The sequence below is a fragment of the Hakea prostrata genome, chromosome 1, assembly GCF_041222555.1.
Source record: "Hakea prostrata isolate BN-2017 chromosome 1, UWA_Hpros_2, whole genome shotgun sequence".
In the NCBI taxonomy this organism is placed as follows: domain Eukaryota; kingdom Viridiplantae; phylum Streptophyta; class Magnoliopsida; order Proteales; family Proteaceae; genus Hakea; species Hakea prostrata.
In genome coordinates, this window is record NC_142600.1 from 37,894,422 (window position 1) to 37,915,447 (window position 21,026).

At 40.7% G+C, this 21,026-nt stretch overlaps 1 protein-coding gene across 1 annotated transcript in view; it reads left to right on the forward strand.

Annotated features, from left to right (window-relative positions):
• The window catches only part of LOC149028910 (putative inactive purple acid phosphatase 27), a 40,332-nt gene that overhangs the window by 5,307 nt on the left and 13,999 nt on the right, over positions 1-21,026 (forward strand). Inside the window, exons 5-6 of the mRNA XM_089139323.1 lie at positions 11,192-11,306; positions 11,558-11,690. Coding sequence (XP_088995449.1) covers positions 11,192-11,306; positions 11,558-11,690 — 248 coding nt within the window. The remainder of the gene's footprint in view (positions 1-11,191; positions 11,307-11,557; positions 11,691-21,026) is intronic.

A 21,026-nucleotide genomic window follows, 5' to 3' on the forward strand; every position in this document is an offset into this window, starting at 1 on the left:
TAATATATGCCTTATGTAACCCATATTATTATTAAAATCTCAGTTCCTACATGGTATCAATTAGTTTGATTTACTAGGTGCCCACTAGATAGAGGCCACTTCGATACCCACTAGATATTTGGGAGTTGAGTTGTGTATTGGAAGAGCAATGAGAGACATATTTTTACCAATCGTGGATCGTATCAAGGCTTGTCTATAGGGTTGGAAAGGCCTTTTGCTCTCACAGACAGCAAGGGTGGAGTTGGTGAAGTCAATTATTTCTAGTGTGCCGACTCACATTTTTTCTGTATACTTGTGGTTGTCTTTTGTGCTTACATATGTGAAGCTGTGGATGCAAAATTTTGTTTGGATAGGGAAAATTGAGCAATGTAAATTGGTGATGGCTAAATGGATGTACCTTTACCACCCCAAGGAGGAAGGAGGTCATGGTCTTAGGGGATTGCGGGATGTAAATTTATCTTGTTTGTGCAGGTTAGGGTGGAAGATTAAACATCACTCCTCTTTGATGGGATCATTCTTGAGGGCTAGTTCTTTGTCTGTGGATGGTTCACTGAAAAGAGGTAAAGTATGCTCTTCTATTCTTCTCGGTCATAGGAAAGTCTGGGGTATTATTTTTGAACAAGAACGGTGGATGATTGGTAATGGTGTGAGTGTTAACTTCTGATGGACAGGTGGTTGGGCCCTTACTTTATAATGGAGAGTTCACAATTGGGGGTTACCTTTTTTCATAACATTTCTAATAAAGTGCTTAATTTTTTTACATGAGAGGGTGTGGGATTTTCCTTTAAGTTGATATGGTAAATTGGGTTTTATCACTAACGCAGGTCAATCAATTGTCTTGAGGGATTTGAACTTGATGGATCAGCAATTCAGCATCATTGGAAATCTAAGTTGGATGGGCAATTTTCCATGAAATCTACCTGGACTATTCTTAGAAGGAAATATGGAAGGTCAAGTGGTTCAATACCATATGGGGAACCAAATTGCAGCCAAAATAGTGTATCTTTGGGTGGAAGATGACGTTGGGGAAATTCCAAATGGATGCTCTTGTTTAGTGGCGTGGTGTTTCCTTGGTCTCCAAGTGCATGTACTGTGGTACTGTTGCTAAAGATATTGAACACTTATCCATTGTCGTTTTGTGGAAGAGATTTGGTAAAAATTATGTAACATTTTTGTTGTCAGATGGAGTCCATGGTGGACTTGGGGAAGTAGTGGAAAAGGAAGAGTCACCTCAAAACCTTGGTTGATGTGTGGATGAGGGGCTTTATGCTCATAACATGCTCCACTTGGATGGAGCACAATAGTAGGAAATTTGGGTCATTAGGGTGTCAGGTGGAGTGGGTTCTTAGGCAATTCTCAAAGGGTTGCAACTAGGGAGTTACAGGGTGGATATGGCTTTGAGTAGAGCTAATACACAAGTGATGATTCAACTGGGAGTGATGGTGTAGGTGAGGTCTAGCAATGGCCCTAGAGAGGTGGTGTGGAGAAAGCCGCCAAAGGGCTAGGTTAAGCTAAATATTGATGGATTTGCTTTAGGCAACCCTAGTCAACTACAAGTTGGTGGTCTAGTTTGAGATTCTAATGCCAATGTATTGTCTTCTTTCCGTTGGTATGTGGGTGTTACAACATGCATAGAGGTTGAGTTTATAGGGCTTATGAAGGGACTGAAAGCAGCTCGTGATGTGGTGGTGGAGAAGCACTAGATTGAGATGCATTTGTTGATGGTGGAGAGAGAAATAAGGGTGAGTTTAAAATTCCATGGATATTTCTGTAGGCCTAGTGTGAGTTGAAACCTTTCTTGAATGGCATTGATTGTAGGATATCATATTTCTACCATGAAGCAAATTCAATTGCATATCTTTTTGCAAAAACTACATCAAAGGATTAGACATCCTTTCTGTAGGGGAATGACATAAACATATGCAGAGGGAGTTACTATGGGATGCAATGGAGCTCCCAAGTTTCAAGTTTAGCTAGTCTTGGTTGTATGGAATTGTTTTTCACTTTACATTGATAGAGGAACCTATGAGTTTGGGTGTAATAGGGACAACTACTGTTGCAGGGGTGAGTGCTTGGTTCCTATTGAGTGTCAATGGTTTATAGAAAGTTACAAGTTTGATCCTTTTATTCAAAAAAATTGGTTTGGTTTACACTCATCGATCGGTCTGGTTTCTTTTGAGTCTTTTCATTTCTCGCAAAAATTTCTTTCCATTTTCTTGAACCTTCCGGTGTTTTCTTGTTTTCTTTGAGATTCTTGAAGTTTTTCTCCCTGTTTTGAATGGTGAATGCAGGTTCTTAGTTGAGAATGGCTCGTGCTTCACATTGTGTTGCCAACGGACGTGGGGGTGAAAACCTAATGTTGGACGTAACCTCACATTGAGGTGAACTAGGGTAAAATTAATCTGTGTCTCCTTCTTCCTTGTTTTCTATTTGATTGTATGTGCTTGATTGCTCTAATCCTAACATTCTTCACCATCTCCTATTGGTACTCTCAATACTCATTTGACATTTCCATTGAAATTGAACTTTGGTAACTATATGCTCTAGCGTGCGCATTTCGTTCCTCTTCTTTGAGGTCACAATTTGTTCAGTTTTGTCGATGGATCTACACATGTCCATGGTCTAATCCAATTCCATCACCTGATTTAGTTCCCTTTGATGGGTCTATTTCTTCTTTGTCCATGTCAACGTCTTCTGCTTTCACACCTGACCTTTGGGATTGGAAAGATCAACTCATATTGAGTTGGATTGTTTCTTCCCTCAGTGAAAGCAATCTATCTCACATTGTTTATGCATAGACATCCAAGTAGGCTTGGGAAACCCTAGCTGAATTCTAAGCACCTACTACCAAATCTCTTACATTGGATCTTGGGGACCGTTTGTTTTGGATTCAATGCAGTAGCACTTCAATTGGTGATTATCTTTTGGAGATTTGTTAGATTGCAGATGCTCTTGATGCAATTAATTTTTTGGTACCCAATGAAGATCTCATATTAGCTACTTTATGAAGTCTCAGTGACGAGTACCACCATTTTTCAACTTTCATCTGTCTTTGATCAGAGTCCCTTACTTTCAACAACCTTTTTGGATTCTTGTTTACTCAAGAATTACACATTCGTGCCTCTGCTGCTCATTTGGCATCATAAGTAATATTTGCTAACTTTGCATCTACTGTTTCCAACTCTGGTGCTCAATCTAGTTTGAGAAATTTTTCTAGCAATTCCTCCGTGGTGGCCAACGCTTTTATGGTAATCAAAGGTTTAATGGCAATTGTCGAGGGATTGTTCTGTTTGATTGAACAAAACAACCTGACCAAAACTAATCTAAAGGTCCTGGTAATTCATTTGATTGCAACTTTTCCACTAGGGACTGTCTTTATTTCACATACTATAAATTCAAGCTCTAGAATTTTTGTTTGTTGACATTTGTGTTCATCATATTCACAACATTTTAACCACTGATATGTTGGTAAGCAGCTTTGCACCGTTGTGGTTCTTGGTTCATTTTCATCCTCATCTTTATGGGTACTTGATTCAGGCTCTAACACTCATCTAACCATAGATCTAAGCAATCTTGCAATTTGTGAACCATATTCTGGCCATGAGAACACTGTTGTAGGTAATGGTCGGGAGTCCCTTCTCGCTGTTCAAATTCTTGGTTGGTCACTCAAATTTTGTCTGCCAAGAATTCTAAATGCTGCTGGTTGAGTTTCAACTTATTGTATGTTTCACAATTTTCTTCAGACAATAATATTTCTTTTGTTTTTTGTGGTGGCTCTTTCCTTATTAAAGATTTATAGACATCCCAAGTACTTCAGAGAGGCCAGAGTAGCCATGGGCTCTATTCCATCCCTCTTCATTTCACTACTCCTTTTGTTGTTGTTGTTCTTCCTTGTCTCTTTGGCATAGTCGTTTAGGACTCCTGCTATTACCCGCACTAAGCAAACTTTGAAGTCATTTAATACTTTAATTTTAATTACTATGATGCTTGCTATAGATCACATAGCCATCGTTTTACCTTTTTTGTCTGTTGTTTCACATAGCTGTAAGCCTTTGAATCTCAGTCATAGTAATTCGTGTGTGGCCTTCCCCTGTAGCTTCCTTTGATGACTTTTATTACTGTGTCATTTTTGTTCATGACTTCTATGTACTGTTGGTTGTATCCTTTAAATGAAAGTCTGATCTACTTACTGTATTCACCAAGTTTAACAATTAGTAGAAAGTTACTTTCAGCTTTCCATTTGTTCTTTCCAATCTGATGGTGGAGATGAATATCAAATGTTGGTCTCTCTTATTGTTTTTGACATTTCTCATATACATTCTTGTCCACACACTCAAGCCCAAAATTTTATTGTCGAAAGGAAACATAGGCATATCATAGAATCCTGCTTATCTCCTATGTTGCACGCTCATTTGCCTTCCATTTTCTGGTTAATAGCTTTCCATACAACAATATATTTGTTCACTCATTTGTCCTTGGATTCTCTATGTGGTGTTTCTCCTCTTAAGGCCCTCTTTGATGTTTCTCTAGATCTGAACTTTTTAAAAGTGTCTAGGTGTTAATCTTACATTGGCTTCGACCATATTCCGAAAGCAAAATGGGCCCCTGATCTTGCCGTTGTGTCTTTCTTGGCAATGTGGTAGCTTACAAAGGTTACACTTGCTATGATCCTTTTTACTAGGAAGGTCTTCATTTTGAGAAAATATCAAGTTTGAAAGGAATCTATTCTCCTTGAAGCAAGCTTGGGGCTTCTCTACTCCCTATTGAGCAATGAATGACTTGTGAAATTTCCCAACCCAATTTATGTATCCCACCAGATGTTACCCCAACCTCAATTGTATTTTCTTTACATGTAAATTCTCAAAATGTAACTCCTCATAGTGGATTACCCTTATCCCCTATTTCTGGATCTATTGATCCTTAGGCTCAGCCCAGTGCCCTGTTTGATGCCCAGCTCACACAACATTGTGCTCAACCTCCTACACTACATAGTGCTCATGAAAATGCACCATGTAGACCTCAATCCAACCAACAGCCCACTAGGCCCAACAATGAAGCATCGTATAGACCTCAATTTCGCCCACGGCTATTAGGCCCTGGCAATGCCACTTGAACTCTATCTAGCCCAGCCTCCATTGACGAATTTGGTTTGGTGGTTCAGCCTGTTCCAGTTATTCCACCTAGTTTAGTAGCTGAAACCAATTCAGTGGTTCAACTCTGTTCTGAGGTTTGGTCTCTTAGCGAGGCCTCTACTCAATTGATGACTACTCAATCTCGCATTGGTTCTCTTAAATTATTACTTGGTTAAATTTAGCATTGATTTGTGATGATTCCGAAGTTCCTACCTACTTCTCTCAGGCTTTCAAATCTCCTCTTTGGAGGCAAGCCATGTAGGATGAATTCAATGCCTTGATTGCAAATGGCACATGTACTTAAGTTCCCTCCTCACCCCTACAAAACATAATTGTGTGTAAGTGGGTTTTTTGCGTGAAGCAATGTTTTGATGGCACCATTGCGTGCTACAAAGTGCGTCTTGTTGCCAAGGGCTTTCATTGGCAGCTGTGTTGACATTGGTGATGCTTTTAGCCCCATTGTTGTCCTTGCCTATTTCTCAAGATTGGACTATATGCCAATTGGACATTTCCAATGCGTTTCTTTATAGTGACCTAGAAGTGACGATTCATATGCAATAGCCACCTGGCTTTGTTGACCCCACTTGTCCTAACCCTATGTGACTCCTGCAGAAGTCCTTATATGGCCTCAACAAGCACCTTGTGTCTGGTTTCACAAATTGACTACTTTTATTGTGTCTTTTGGCTTTGTGTGTTCCCACACTGATGCATTTTTTTTCATCTACAAAAAAACCATAGCATCTGCTCATAAGAACTTGAGAGATCTCCACTATTTCCTTGGCACCGAACTTTGTTGTACCTTTGATGTTTCTATAGATTGAATAGAAGTATATTCTAGATCTTCTTTGACACGTCAGTGTGCATGAAGCTAAGCCTAGCCGACTCCCATGGCCTTGGGGACCCCTCTTAGTCTCTCTTCTGGTTTACCTTGCCTAAAGGAGTGCCTTATCAGTGCACTATTGGTGCTTTTCAGTATCTAGCCAACACTCGCCTTCACATAGTTTTGTTGTTATCCAAGTGGTGTAATTTATGCAAAGCCCCACTGATGTTCATTGGACAATTGTCAAGCGTATCCTACGCTACCTTTATGGTGCTCTTGCACATGGTCTTCCTTTGCTCACTGGTCTTCAATCTCCTTGATTGCTTTTGCTGATGTTGATTGGGTTGGATGCCCTAATGACAGACAATCTACCACTGGTTCTTCATCTCATCACTTTTCCATCATGTTTTACATCACTTTGGGATGAATGGACTTTTATCCCAAAGTCCCCAATCCCATCAAACTTCTCAATGTTTACCTTAGAGCTCCCTATTGGGACTCTTAAAAAATCTAGGTATCTAGGGTTTTTACCCTGACCTATAGCTCTACTAGAGCATGTGGTAAACACACTGGGAGGAGAATCCTCCTTAGGCAGACTGAAACCCTTGTTAATCTCCACTTTTACAACAGAAACTCTTACAAATTAGAATATTCAGGAAAAATATAAGTATAACTGATAATAGAAACAATCTAAGAAATTATAGAATTAATTTTAACCCTAAAACAGTGTTGGCCAAATATGCTCAGTTAACAGCAACAACAAATCATATACAATTGTTAACAAATTACAACAAATAACATAAAGTAATTGCCCAATTAACAACAGTAAGCAGATAATGCAAGAATGTTAACAATTTCTAGCAAATCAAATACCAACTAATTAAAACTGTAATTATCAGATAAAAGTTAATCTCATAAATAGGCATTGATTACCTTACTGTACCAAATTGGATTGCCTAAACTTGACAGAGCCCGATTAACCAAGATGGTAAACTGTAATGGGCAATTAGTGACCAAGATGATAAATAATCATGCCAAGATTCCCATATGAAATCACAACCCCTGAATTAGAGAAACAGAGAGCGAAACCCCAATTTAGATTCATCACAGAGAGCACCGGAAAATTGGCTTTGATGCCAAATGTTGTGATTACTAGTGATGACCTTCAAAGAATCGCAAGGAGAGACAAGAAAAAACACCAAAGATGATGACAGAGTACGGCCAAATTAGGCCTACGTCTCTGGGACTCAAGAGAGAGTCCGATTGCAAAATGAGAGGTAATAGTACCTTAAAAATTTTAGGGAAAACATGTACACAAGAGAAGGATAATCATAGTGACCAATCTAACGTAGCCATTCTCCTGAAACTGTATCTTGATCACCGAAAAACTCCATCTCCAATAGTAGTGGCAGCAATGCCGATGAAGCAACGATCACATGAGAGAGAGGAGAGAGAATAGAGCTCGATAGATGTGAACCAACAAATGACCTTAACCCACTTAGCATATATACATAGACTTGAACCAAAACGGTTCTTCCATAGTTCAACCTAAATACTGAATTTACAGATTAACCATTACATTTAAAGTACCTAAAGATAGAGAATGGGAGAGCTGAAAGGAAAAGGAAAAAAAATTTCCCCACTGTCGACTCACTTTTGTAAGGAAATAGAACAAAAAATAACAATAGTTAGATCAAAGAAGAAATTATCACATACCTAATTTCATTGAAAACCCTTACCAATATGAACCACAACACTCAAGAAATACCAGATGAGAAGAGGAAACAAATCAAAAGAGACAAATATGCTCAACTAGTTCATTTCCATTGGAAATAGGTGCATCTCCTTTGACGGAGGAGATGAATGAGGAGAGAGAAGTGTGAACAATTCAAGGATTGCAAGGGAGTCTGTGTTCCTACGATTGAAACCTCTGGAAGTAGGGAGATGTAGGAAGATGGTGGAGGATATGGACAAGAAGTGGGGAAACAATCTTATGCGAATGCGCTGGAGAACTCAATGATGCTTGAAATCCACTCCCTTCCAAGTCCGATGCAAGTTGGTTCGGATCGCCAAATTGTGATCCCTCAATAGGAGTATGAATGGCAGAGAAATCAATTTCAGTTTGCTTTAATTGGTAGAGCAAACTTTCGCCTACCAATGGATGTGATCATGAAACAAGCTCGTACAACCTGGAAGCTTAATCAGGGGATGGTTCTTCACTCTTTTGGTCGTGGATTTATAGTTTTTCAATTCAAAAATGAAGGAGACGTGGCTGAGGTCTGGCGGCTTGGGTGGTAGAAGGTAGAAAACTAGATCCGCTTCCAAAGGGGACGTCTTGATTTTAACATTCATTCCCCTCAACCTATGTCAAAGCTTGTCTAGGCTTGTTTTCCTAATTTGTTGGAATATTGGCATGAGAAGGTCTTGTTGTCGATTGCGAAGACAATTGGTCGGCGGTGTCTTTGGGCAAGAAAACAAAGCTCGGTCCTGTTCAACACTATGCACGAATTCTCGGTTTGCAATATAAAAGAAAAAAGTTGTCTACAAAAGAGAAGAATAGAGAAACGGCCATGGAAGAGCCACAGAGTCCTTCTTAGTTGCAATTCCAAAATCCAATCGGGAGCTATTGCATTTCAATTCAAATTCAAATTCTTATTCAAATTTGGCATAGGAATTGGGAAATAAGAGGAATCTTGGGATGGTGGAAATTCTTGTCATAGAGGAGTTTGTATCAAAACTTCAATCCTCTCTCACTCGTTGGATGAGGTGCATCCTAGTTCAAAAGGAATTTCAGTGAAGGAAGAAGAGGAGGATGAGATGATTATGACATGATTAAGCAAGCTGACTCTAATTTGACTCTAGGTGGGTGGACCATCATGGGTCCCACAAAAAATCAAGTGTAGGAGAGATGTTTAAGGAAGATGATTCTAATTTGGAGTGAGACTTGAATGTTGCACATTTAATGCACAACACTTGCTGCCAATGGTTGAGATTTTGATATCGACCTTTGGCAGCAAAGTGCTACACATTTAATATGCAGCACTGAAGTCGAACTATCTAATTTGAATCTGAATGAGGTGGGCCAGTAGGGATCCACGAAAATTCAATGGAAGGAGAAGAGGAAGAGAAGTTTATGGAAGCTGCTTCTAATTTGAATTTGGGTGAGATGGGCCAGAATGGGACCCATAAAAATTCGATGGAAGGAGAGGAGGTTGACTATGTTACAGTCCCCACCGAATTGGGAACCCAATCTCACTTGGACAGGGGTATTGCATTGCTTGAGGAGAGGTCGGAAGTCCCTGCTAGTTCTAAGCTTTCTCATTCTCAGATTGAGGGATGTTGTGGACGTCCAAAGAGAGGGAGACCTAAGAAGACTTCTAAAACCAAGGTGAATTCGTCACATAAGAGGGAAGTTGGTCATGGTTAGGTTAGTCTCATGGTAGTGCTTGATGATATTCAGCAGGAGGATGCAGCCCATGTAGCGAGGCATACTCAAGAGTGACAATGCCATTCGGTTGCAAATGGTGTTGTTTGATGATAGTCTTTACATGTTCATTGATGTAGGTATATATTGGATTATCAGGGGTATTTGAAGAGTGCCAGGAAGAAAATGATAGTGAAGGAGCTGGAATGGGATGCTTCTAGCTGTCCAAGTTTTATTCTAATTGACATTTGTGATATACCAGATATTATTCTGTGTTTGCATGGGTTCTACATCTATGAGGAACCATGAGTTTGGGTGTAGTTGGGGCAAATGATGTTGTAGCAATGAGTCACGGTTTCATTGAACTAATAAAATTATGTTTCCGTTGTATTTCTTTTTCACTTTTGATACAAATGACCCTTTAGCGAAGAAAAAAGATATGCTCAATTGATATCTATTACCATGGGAATAGAGGGACAAAAGATTAAGAGGGATTTTTTTTTTTTTTGGGGGGCGGGGGTGGGGGTGGGGATGTTCTCGTCTCTCGTTTTGGAAACATTATTAGGTAAGAATTAGGGTTTTTAGGTTAGTCTTTTTTGGTTAAACTTTTTTTTGATAATCTTTTTTTGTTAGATAGAAATGTAATATTTAGATTTGGAATTTAGTAAAGACACCAGGAAAGTATTATTAGGAGCATTTTAAAAGAATTTGACTCTAAATCTAATGTCTTTTCAATATCTTTAAATAGTGACTTTTATTAATATTGTCACTAATATAAAATGTTAGATACAACTTTTTTGTCAATGCGTCTAAAATATTTTATAAATGCCAAATGCCTCTAAAACCCTATTTTCTTGTAATATGAGAGAAAGTGAGACAATATTTATGTGGTTCGGTTGTACTTGCATCCATGAAGACAATGATTGTGCATCCTTGATTTTTTTTTTTCTTTTCTTTTTGGTGATTGTATACAGCTCATATAAATAAATTAGAATCCTTTTTCATCACAAGTCTAGTACATTGACGGTCATTCTTGTGTATTTGAGATAAAGGTAGAACTTTGTTGTTGAGACAAGACAGAACTTTGGAGATCCTTGTGTGTTTAAAATAATGTAGAACTTTTGGAAATCGTTGTGTATTTGAGATAATGTAGAACTTTGGAGATCCAATTGTGTTTAAGATAAGACAAAACTCTAGAGATCCAACTATATTTGAGGTAAGGTAGAACTTTGGAGATTATGATCTATTCAAAATAAGGGTTTGGCTAGGGATTTTTAATTTGTCCATGTACATTGCCAAAAGAGTCCTTTGATAAAATGGTGGCTAGGGCAACCCCATGGCTTGGGCAGGGTTGTTTGTAATTGCCAAAAATAACCTTAACAAGGATTTACTAAAAAGTTAACTTAAAAATGGTCACTGTTTAGTCATTTATTGCTTTTAGATATTTTGTTTAAGCTTGTGGGCCTTAACCTAAAACTGGTCAATGTTTAGTCATTTATTACTACTTAGATATTTTGTTAAGCTTGTGAGCCTAGTGGGCTATTTTGTTGGGCCTTAGGAAATTCTCCAACATCAACATGGGAGATATATATGTTCATATATTTATGTCCTGTTGAGGGACTATTGATGAGATAAAACAACTTTAGGTTAAATGATCACCTTGGAACATTTGAGTTTTTTATTATTATTATTATTATTATTATTATTATTATTATTATTATTATTATTATTATTATTATTATTATTATTATTATTATTATTATTATTATTATATTGTACTGAATTGTTTTTTTTTTTTCTCAATTAAATTTTTAGGTTCTCTACTGAAGAGCCCAGCCGAGGATTTTGGGTGGCATGATCCAGGCTACATTCATTCTGCTGTGATGACAGGACTTCAACCTTCAACTTCTTATTCATACAGATATGGAAGGTATCAAATTTGTTCTCCTGATATGATTTCTTTTACTAGAAATGAAAAGGGAACATATTGGACTCTTGATGTTGGAATTGAAAAAATCGTACTCAAAGCATAAAATTTTCCACATTTATTGAGTCTGGGGATGGTCACATATATGCTGAAAGGTCTTTGCAATGAACAAGAAATACACAAAGATTTTTGAATTATGCTTAACTCTTCTGCATTACATACATGCAAAAATATTGATGATTTCTATAATACAGTGATTCAGTCGGTTGGAGTGATCAAATTCTGTTTCAAACTCCACCAGCAGCAGGGTCACCAGAACTCAAATTCCTTGCCTTTGGCGACATGGGAAAAGCCCCACTTGATGGCTCCGTTGAGCACTACATTCAGGTAATAATCTGAAAATTTCTATTGCAGAACTACAGAGATTTCACCAACAATTATATCCAAGTCATTAAATCTAGAGTTTTTTACATGTATTCCATGACTTTGCATCGAAACTGATGACACCTACCTAACTTTGATAACCTTATAAAGAGGTCCAAAAAACTTAACACCACCCCTGGGCAGTTAACAGCTGAGAGGAGATTACCATTTTACCCTCAAAAAATGAAAATTTTAAAGATAATGTGAAACTGCATTTACACCCTTGATATGGAGAGTTTATGATCAGACCGGGTTCATACCTGGTCCGACCCTTGACCCCGGTCGAGACGGAGAAAACCGAATCGCTCCCGAGCGAACCGGATCCGGAAGATGGCTTGCTGAAGAAGAAAGTTTATTCGGCTGCAAGCGTGCCCTAATCTTACTTATGGATTAGGGTAATCACCCTGATGATGGCAGACTCAAACTGACGGCTGCGGATAATCATTATCAAAGGGATAACTATCGCATAACCTAACGGTTATCTCAGGAGTCCTCTACTAGCCCAAACTAGTAGAAGTCTATCGCTCAACGGATCTAACTGATGAGATCCAACGACTACCCGAAGAAGGCTCAAGTGCATCCAACGAAGGAGATTCGAAGGTACACTATATAAACCTCACTACCATACAAGGTGAGGGACGGATCAATCGATCAAAAAGAATACTATCTGAAACTCAGGTTCAGATACAGACTGATAGACCTAAACTATCAGCGATCTGCTATCTAGATCACCTTTCCCGTTTCTTCATTCATTAGCTCTGTGCTTCTTGCAGAGCCGTTTGTGATTAAGTTCATCAACTGACTTAGCCTTCGGAGGTGGACTCCCGACCCCAGCGGTCGAGCCACATCTGACGCTTTCGTTTTGCAGGACATCACGTGGAGATCCAAGGGCTGAGCAGATTTTGGACGCATCATTTGGCGCCGTCTGTGGGAAACGACTTGAAAAGCCATGGTGACTAGATCAGCAGCCGCTGCACAACGCAATTCCGGTTTTCAGATACCTGGGGTGAATAATCCAGATATTCCCCAGGAAAGCCAAAATCCTATCGAAGTGGATGATGGCCAGGGGAGGACGTAATCCTCCTCCCCGATACAATCCAAGATCAATTGGATCAGGTAAAGATTCAACTCTTGGAGGTGAGCCAAGCACTCCGCGTGCTCACCAGACGAGTGGTTTTACCACAAGAGCCTGATCAACGCGATTCAGGGAGACGTGCATTGCCACGTGACCAGAGAATGGCTGAAGACCGGAATGTTGATTAGAATTTCCGTGAAGGAGACCGAGGACTTCGGAGGATCGATGATCAACCGAGGCGAGGCGATCGGTTCGACAGACCGCAAGAGAGTACAACTGATTCAAACACAAGGTTGGATACAGGGGTGAGAACTCACTCACCCACTGTCAGAAGAACCGTTCGTGATGATTGAGCAGTTCGTGACGAGAGGAATGTTCGGGAAGGATGGGCTGTTCGTGATGATCGAGTAGCACGGGATGATCGTGTTAATCGAGGTCGTGATCATATTGCTGAAGATCACCCGACTCAGATTGGTCAAGAATTGGCCAACATCAATGAGAAGTTAGGGCGGTTGGCTAAGGGAAGAATAATCGAGAATATTTACTCGGTCATTCGGAAGACTCCTTTGCTTGAGCCAATTGCAGGATATCGGTTTCCCCATAACTTCCATTTGCCTACCTTCTCAACATTCGATGGCTCCGGAGATCCAACAGCTCACATCGGCTATTACCAACAGACCATGGCAATTTCAGATAATTCTGATGAAATTTTATGCAGGGTTTTTGGTTCATCTCTAGCTGGAGCGGCACAAAAGTGGTTTTCTAACCTCCCCTCTGGAAGGATCGTAAACTTTGACGAATTGGCGCGCCAATTCATAGGGCGATTCCAGAGTGGGATACAGGTCAAGAAAACGGAAGAAACCTTGTTTACTTGTCAAACAAGGAAAGAACGAATCGATCGAGAGTTTCGAAAAGATTCAACAAAGTGACGATGGAGATAGAAAACTTGGATGAACAAGTAGCCGAAACCGCTCTATTCACAGGGACTCACTAACCGGAAACTCCTGGAGTTATTACTACAGGATATACCCACGACTTATGCTGAGTTGGTACAAAGATGCCAGAAGTAGGCTAAAGTCATGGAGATTCTAGATGCACGCCAAGGAGATAATAAAGTCTCCAATAAGGAACAAAAGGCTCTGAGCGAAAGCGAGAAGCCAAAGAAGAATGTTCGTGATCGGGTTGGAAAATCCCAGCCTTGGCGCTAAAGATCCCCCGGTAGAAGTGAGTACACTCCATTGAATGCTCCTCGGGCTGATATTTTGAATATCCTCAAAAGAAAAAATATTTTGAAGTGGCCGCCTAAAATTCTTTTGAAACCTCGAGAGCAGCAGGATCGGGAAAAGTATTGCCGATTCCACAAGGACTATGGTCATTATACTAATGACTGTCGTCATCTGAAGGCAGATATTGAGAGATTGATATCTCAGGGACATCTGTCCAGTTTTGTTAGCAGGAGAAGGGAGGAGCCACGTGGGCCACGTGCGGCTGCTCCAAAGAGGGATCGTTCGGTTAGTTCAGAACGATCGAGGGAGGTCCTGAAGTCTAAAAAAGGCAAGGAGGTGATTGAAGTTGCTACTCGGTCACCGATCCTTACCATCTTCGGGGGACCAGAGCCCGAATCATTTCGGAGTCTGAAAACAAAATCCAAATTTGTTGGAGCCGGAGAGGCGCAGAAGCGGAAGAAGCTGAATGGTGAAGATTCTATCACCTTTAGCGAAGAAGACGAAAGAGACGTTTGTTTACCTCATGATGATGCTATAGTCATCAAGGTAGAGATTGCACGGCGGGAAGTGCATAGAGTTTTGATTGATACGAGTGGTCTGCAGCTGACCTAATTTCCTACGAAGTATATCAAAAATTGAAGGTGGATCAGGACTTGATGAAACCTTCATCTACACACCTATATGGCTTTGCAGGGTCATCTGCAGTAGCGGAAGGATCGGTTCAGTTGGATTTATCCATTGGAAGTTTTCCTAAGGAAACAACTGTCCGAATCAATTTCTTGGTGGTTCGAAAACTACCAGCCTATTATATGATTCTCGGGTGACCATCTTTATCCAAGATAGGTGCTATTGTTTCGACAAAACACCTGAAGATAAAATTCCCGACTGATATGGGAATTGGTCAAGTCTCCTCTGACCAGAAGATCTATCGGCAGTGTTATGTTGCCTATTTAAAAGACAAGGAGGGTCCAAGGAAGGTAACTGCCCTCCCCATAGAAGTTCGAGATGATCGGGAAGAGACAGAGATGCAAAGGCCCGAACCAGTGGAGAAACTGGAGCAAATCCAGCTGTGTACCGAGGATGAGAAAAAGATTACTTATCGGGTCCGAAGCAGTTGGAAGAGTTTAAAGATGAGTTGAAGTTATTTCTTCAACGAGAATAAAGATGTATTCGCATGGTCTGCTGAGGATATGCACGGATCGATCGGGCCATTGCAGAGCACAAACTCGGATAGACCCTAAGGCGAAACCCAGTGATACGTAAAAGAAGAAATTTCTCTATTGAAAAGTATGAAGCCGTTCGGAGCGAAGTTGAAAAACTTAAGAATTCTGGTTTCATAGAACCAATCGAGTGCCCAACTTGGTTGGCCAACGTGGTGATGGTGAAAAAGGCGAATGGGAAGTGGAGGATGTGTACAGACTACACAGATCTAAACAAAGCTTGCCTAAAAGATTGCTACCCGTTGCCTCGGATTGACCTCTTGATAGATGCGATTGCAGGATATGAAACTTTAAGTTTCATGGATGCCTACTCGAGGTATAATCAGATCCTTATGAATAAGGAGGATGAGAAGTATACGGCTTTCATGACTGATCGTGAGAGCTATTATTACAAGGTCATGCCTTTTGGCCTGAAGAATGCAGGAGCAACATATCAGAGGGCCATCAACAAGATTTTCAAAGAGCTGATAGGAAAGAATGTTGAAGCTTATGTTGATGACATGCTGGTGAAAAGCTTTACAAAAGCAAATCACATTGCAGATTTGATCGAGGTTTTCTCGATCGAGGAAGCATCAAATGAAGTTAAACCCCGAAAAATGTGCCTTTGGAGTCTCCTCGGGCAAATTTTTGGGTTTCATGGTATCACAGAGGGGAATTGAGGCTAATCCTGCCAAAATACAAGCTCTGATTGATATGGAGGCTCCCAAAACTGTTCGGGATGTACAATGTTTGACAGGGAGAGTTGCTGCTTTAAATCGATTTATCTCCAAGTTTGGAGAAAAATGTTTGCCTTTTTTCAAGGCACTTAAAGACTTGAAGGGCAGTAAGGAAGCAAAGTGGACTGAAGAGTGCCAGAAAGCTTTCGAGGAATTAAAAGAAGCACTTGGACAACCACCAATCTGTCAAGGCCGGAGAAGGGGAAATATTACAGCTATATCTAGCGACGTCCCTTTCGGCGGTCGGTGCGGTACTTGTTCGGGAAAAGATAAGAAACAAATGGCCGATCTACTATGTAAGCCTCGTGTTGCTAGATGCGGAGACGAGATATTCGCAGATTGAGAATCGGGCTCGGCTCTCATGATGGCCGCCGGGAAGCTAAGGCCATATTTTCAGAGCTCATCCAATTGAGGTATTTACAACTTTTCCTCTTAGTAAAGTTCTTAACAAACCTGATTTGTCCGGAAGGATGGTATCCTGATCGGTTGAGCTCGAGTGAGTTCCAAGTGAGCTTTAAGCCCCGGAACTGCAATCAAGGCTCGAGGCATTAGCCGACTTTGTAGTAGAAACTACTGCACCAGTGGAACCCACCATTGAGGATCCCATTATACCAACCACTTGGGAGGTATATGTGGATGGTTCGAGTAATAAAGATGGAGCAGGTGCTGGAATTCTATTAAAAAGTCCAGCAGGATTTATTATTCGATATGCTTTGAGATTCGCATTTGATGCAAGTAATAACGAAGCGGAATATGAGGCCCTGATAGTAGGACTTCGGTTGTCAAAAGCATTAGCTATTGCAGATTGTTACTATTTATAGTGACTCTCAGCTTATAGTCAACCAAGTCCAGGGGGAGTATGGCATTAAAGAACCACGCTTGCAAAAATATCGGGAGATAGTGCAGGCATTTCAAAACCAATTTCGGAATTTGAAGATATCTCAGATTTCGAGGAATGAAAATTCAATGGCAGATGAGCTATCCCGACTAGCCAATGCCAAGGAAAAGAATCTAGACCCTTCGGTCTACATTGAAGAGATAACTTTTCCAAGTTATCATGAGAAAGAAATTTCTTATATTGAAGCAGAACGTTGCTGGATGGATCCAATAATCGAATATCTAAGGGATGACAAATTACCCGAGGATCCAGTAGAGGCAAGGTTGATCAAGATTCGATCAGCTAGATTTGTCATTTAGAATGGGAGACTATACAAAAGATCTTATGCTGGACCCCTTATGAGATGTATAGGCCCCGAAGGAGCAAAATCAGCTTTGGCTGAAGTTCATGAAGGAATTTGTGGAGCTCACATGGGTGGCAGAGCCCTGGCCCACAACATTCTAAGACTTGGGTTATATTGGCCTAAGATCCAAGAAGCTGCTATGGACTACATTCGTCGATGTAGTAACTGTCAAATTCATGCTACAATGTCGAAGCGCCCGCGGGAAACTATGACTTCAATTCTAAATCCCATTCCCTTTGCAATGTGGGGAATTGATATCATGGGCAAATTCACCAAGCCATCAGAGCGGACGGGAATATCGATAGTAGCAATTGATTACTTCACAAAATGGGTAGAAGCCGATTACTGGGCGACAATTACTGAGAAAAAGTGGAGAAATTTGTGCTTGAATCAATCATATATCGCTTTGGGATTCCAAAGATTATTGTCACTGACCATGGTACTCAGTTCGACTGTCCACAATTTGAGCAATTTTGTGGAACATATATGATCGAGCATCGTATGTCCTCAGTGGCATACCCCCAAAGCAATGGCCAGGTAGAGATTACTAACCGAACGCTACTAGAAGGAATAAAGAGAAGACTCGAAGCTGACAAAGCTTATTGGGTTGAAGAACTACATAATGTCTTGTGGGCTTATAGAACTACGGTTCGAACACCTACAGGAGAAACTCCATTCAGGTTGGCATATGGATCCGAAGCATTGGCACCAGCGGAGATAATGGCGGGGACATTACGGGATCGTGAGTTCGAGGAAAAAGCAAATGAACAAGGACTGCTTGATAGTCTTGATTTGTTGGACGAAGTTCGGGCAAAGGCAATAGCACGAACTCAACATTATCAAAGAAGGATAGCGTCTCATTATAATACTCGAGTGAAGAATCGTCGGTACTTAGCCGGAGATCTGGTGTTGAGAAACACCCTAGCTTCCGACCCGCGTCACCAAAGAAAGTTGGACCCTTCCTGGGAAGGACCTTATATGGTTGTGAAACCGGTCGGTTCAGGAGCTTACAGGCTGAAGAACATCGATTCCTAGAAAGAGTTGGATCGTTCGTGGAATGCTAGGCATCTCAAAAAGTTTTATCCTTGAGGATGATTTCAATTTTGTTCGCGATGTAATCATTTTCAACTCAATGAATGCAATTTTTGGCTTTCAACAAACTCTCTTTTGATTGGGGGGCATCATACACCACATTCAAGAACAAGATCCAACTATAAGGCATCGGATGAAAATTCGTATGGGTCCTTCAACACTTCAACACTTATGGAAATTTTTTGAACTTTCTTAAGTCGGGGCATTGGATGAAAATCCGAGTGAGTTCCTTTTGCAAGGCGTCGGTTTGAAACCCAAGTGAGTTTCTGCGAGACTTATTGAATTTTTGAATTATCCTTAAGTATAAGGCATCGGTTTAAAACCCGAGTGAGTTCCTTCTCAGACTTATTGTATTTCTCCGGAAATCCTTAAGTATAAGGCATCGGTTTAAAACCCGAGTGAGTTCCTTCTTAGACTTATTGTATTTCTCCGGAAATCCTTAAGTATAAGGCATCGGTTTAAAACCCGAGTGAGTTCCTTCTCAGACTTATTGTATTTCTCCGGAAATCCTTAAGTATAAGGCATCGGTTTAAAACCCGAGTGAGTTCCTTCTCAGACTTATTGTATTTCCCCGGAAATCCTTAAGTATAAGGCATCGGTTTAAAACCCGAGTGAGTTCCTTCTCAGACTTATTGTATTTCTCCGGAAATCCTTAAGTAAAGGCATTGTTTCAGACAACTAAGACCTAATACAACGGCGATTCAAGTGGCTAGCAAAGTTCAAGATAAAGTAATTTCTTATTTCTTCAAAAGATCCAAAGAGGCCAGTATCAAAACAATTACAAGAGCTGGATACAATCTCTAATCAAAGAAGAAAGTCATTACAGGTGACTGTTAGCAAGTTATACAAGATCGACGCGACTTTGCTAGAACAAACATATGAGTCAACCATTGGTGGGGATACAAGGAAAAGAAGAGAAGAAATGAGGATTACAAAAATATTTCAGTATGCATAAAATCCTCCGCAATTTCATACTCTTTGTCCAGCTTGTCCAGGAGAAGAATGGTCCTCGACCAAACTCGCATTCAGTAAGACAAGCTCGTCATAATTGACTTTTTCCAGCGGAGAATAAACAGGAGAATCTTTCAGATATTGTATAATATCTGGATCGGAAGGTGGAGGATCAATCTTATCCTTGGTCCAGTCGGGAGGAGGAATACCCGGGTCGGTAAATACTTCGGGATGGCAAACAAGACCTTGTAGGGAGTCGTATCAAAATGAGGATCTTTCCTTAATATTGATTCCCATACTTCGTTCTCACCATCCCGGTACACCTGCAAGTTATAAGCATTCAACATATCAACAAAAGGCTTACTGTGTAAATACTTGAAAACGCAGGCTCTGCGAACATCAGTTGGGAGGGATTCGGGCAAAGGAACGACAGCTTGCCTTTCGGGTAACGTTTCAGATCCTTTGGCTCCTGACTTTCCAACTGTTCGCTCCAATCGCCGGATCTTCTCCCTGGCATCATCCAAGTCCGACCGAAGATGACCAATCATCGAATTTCTTTCTCCTGCCACCTCCCAAGCTAGATTTCGAAGGCGAGCAATCTCAACATCTTTAGCTTCAGAGATTTCCCGAAGCCTAGAAACTTCATTGCTCAACCTACTGAGTCTAGTAACTGCTTCCACTTGGTTGTGGAAGTTACCAGCAAGACTCCTGCAAACAACTTCCGAGTTAGTGAGGAGTAGAAAAGTAATTTTTCAAAATCAGAGGATAATGAAGAAAGACTTACATCACCAGTGACTTCGTAAAGACTTCATCTGGAAGTTTGGAAAGAACTGCGCTCTCAGAAGTCATTCGAGCAGCAGTACACCATTCCAACGCTTTGTCAAACTCGTTTGACACTAATTCAGGCAAGGATGAGAAGGATGAACTACACCAAGCAAAGGATGAGCTTCATCACTTGTCACCCGACGGCGCTTCCTAGTGGCAAAATCCTCCAACTCAGAAGGAGAGGAGGAGGATGCCAAACAAGCACTAGAGTTAGAAATAGGAGCAGCACCTGCTAGGACCACACCTTCATCAGACGCCAACATAGTTGCTTCAGATGCCCGAAGTGTCACATCCACCCAGCCGGTACCCCATTTGGAATACCCGGGATGTGATCCACAGTCCAAGGATCAATGATCTGAGGTCCATGCCTCCCACATACACGGTAACACAATCATGAACAGTAATAATCAATGGTAAAAACAGTTAATACTAAATATCATGAATAAGATAAGACTACATAAATCAGAGTGCGGAAGGCAATAACATTAAAGCATAATCATAAGGGTGAGAGAAGGTATGATAACCACTCTCTCAGAACAGCGGAAAAGAAGTGTGATAACGTCAAATACATGTCTAAGTGTCAAAAGGTAAACTCAAAGATAAGTTAGTTACAAGACCAATGGTTCCACAAATACACTAGGGGAATGGGGCACTATGCTAGGGTTTCTTCTATACTAATAGTAGTTTCCTCAACAGTACAGATGAAGTAAACCCAGCGCTGCCGCTCCCGCACAACTGTGGGGCTAACCCTGGTGCGAATAATAATCCTCCTCGGCTCCAATATACGAATCCTCACCGACGCCACTACCCGGAGGGTAGTATGTGGAATCATAGTCCGCCTCATAGGAGGTGCCATCGTAATCTTCGGTACCTGGAATGTAATCTAAAACATTTGCACAAAAGGAATGAGTTCGAAGAACTCAGCAAGGAAGTTATTCCATAATTAGAAATCAT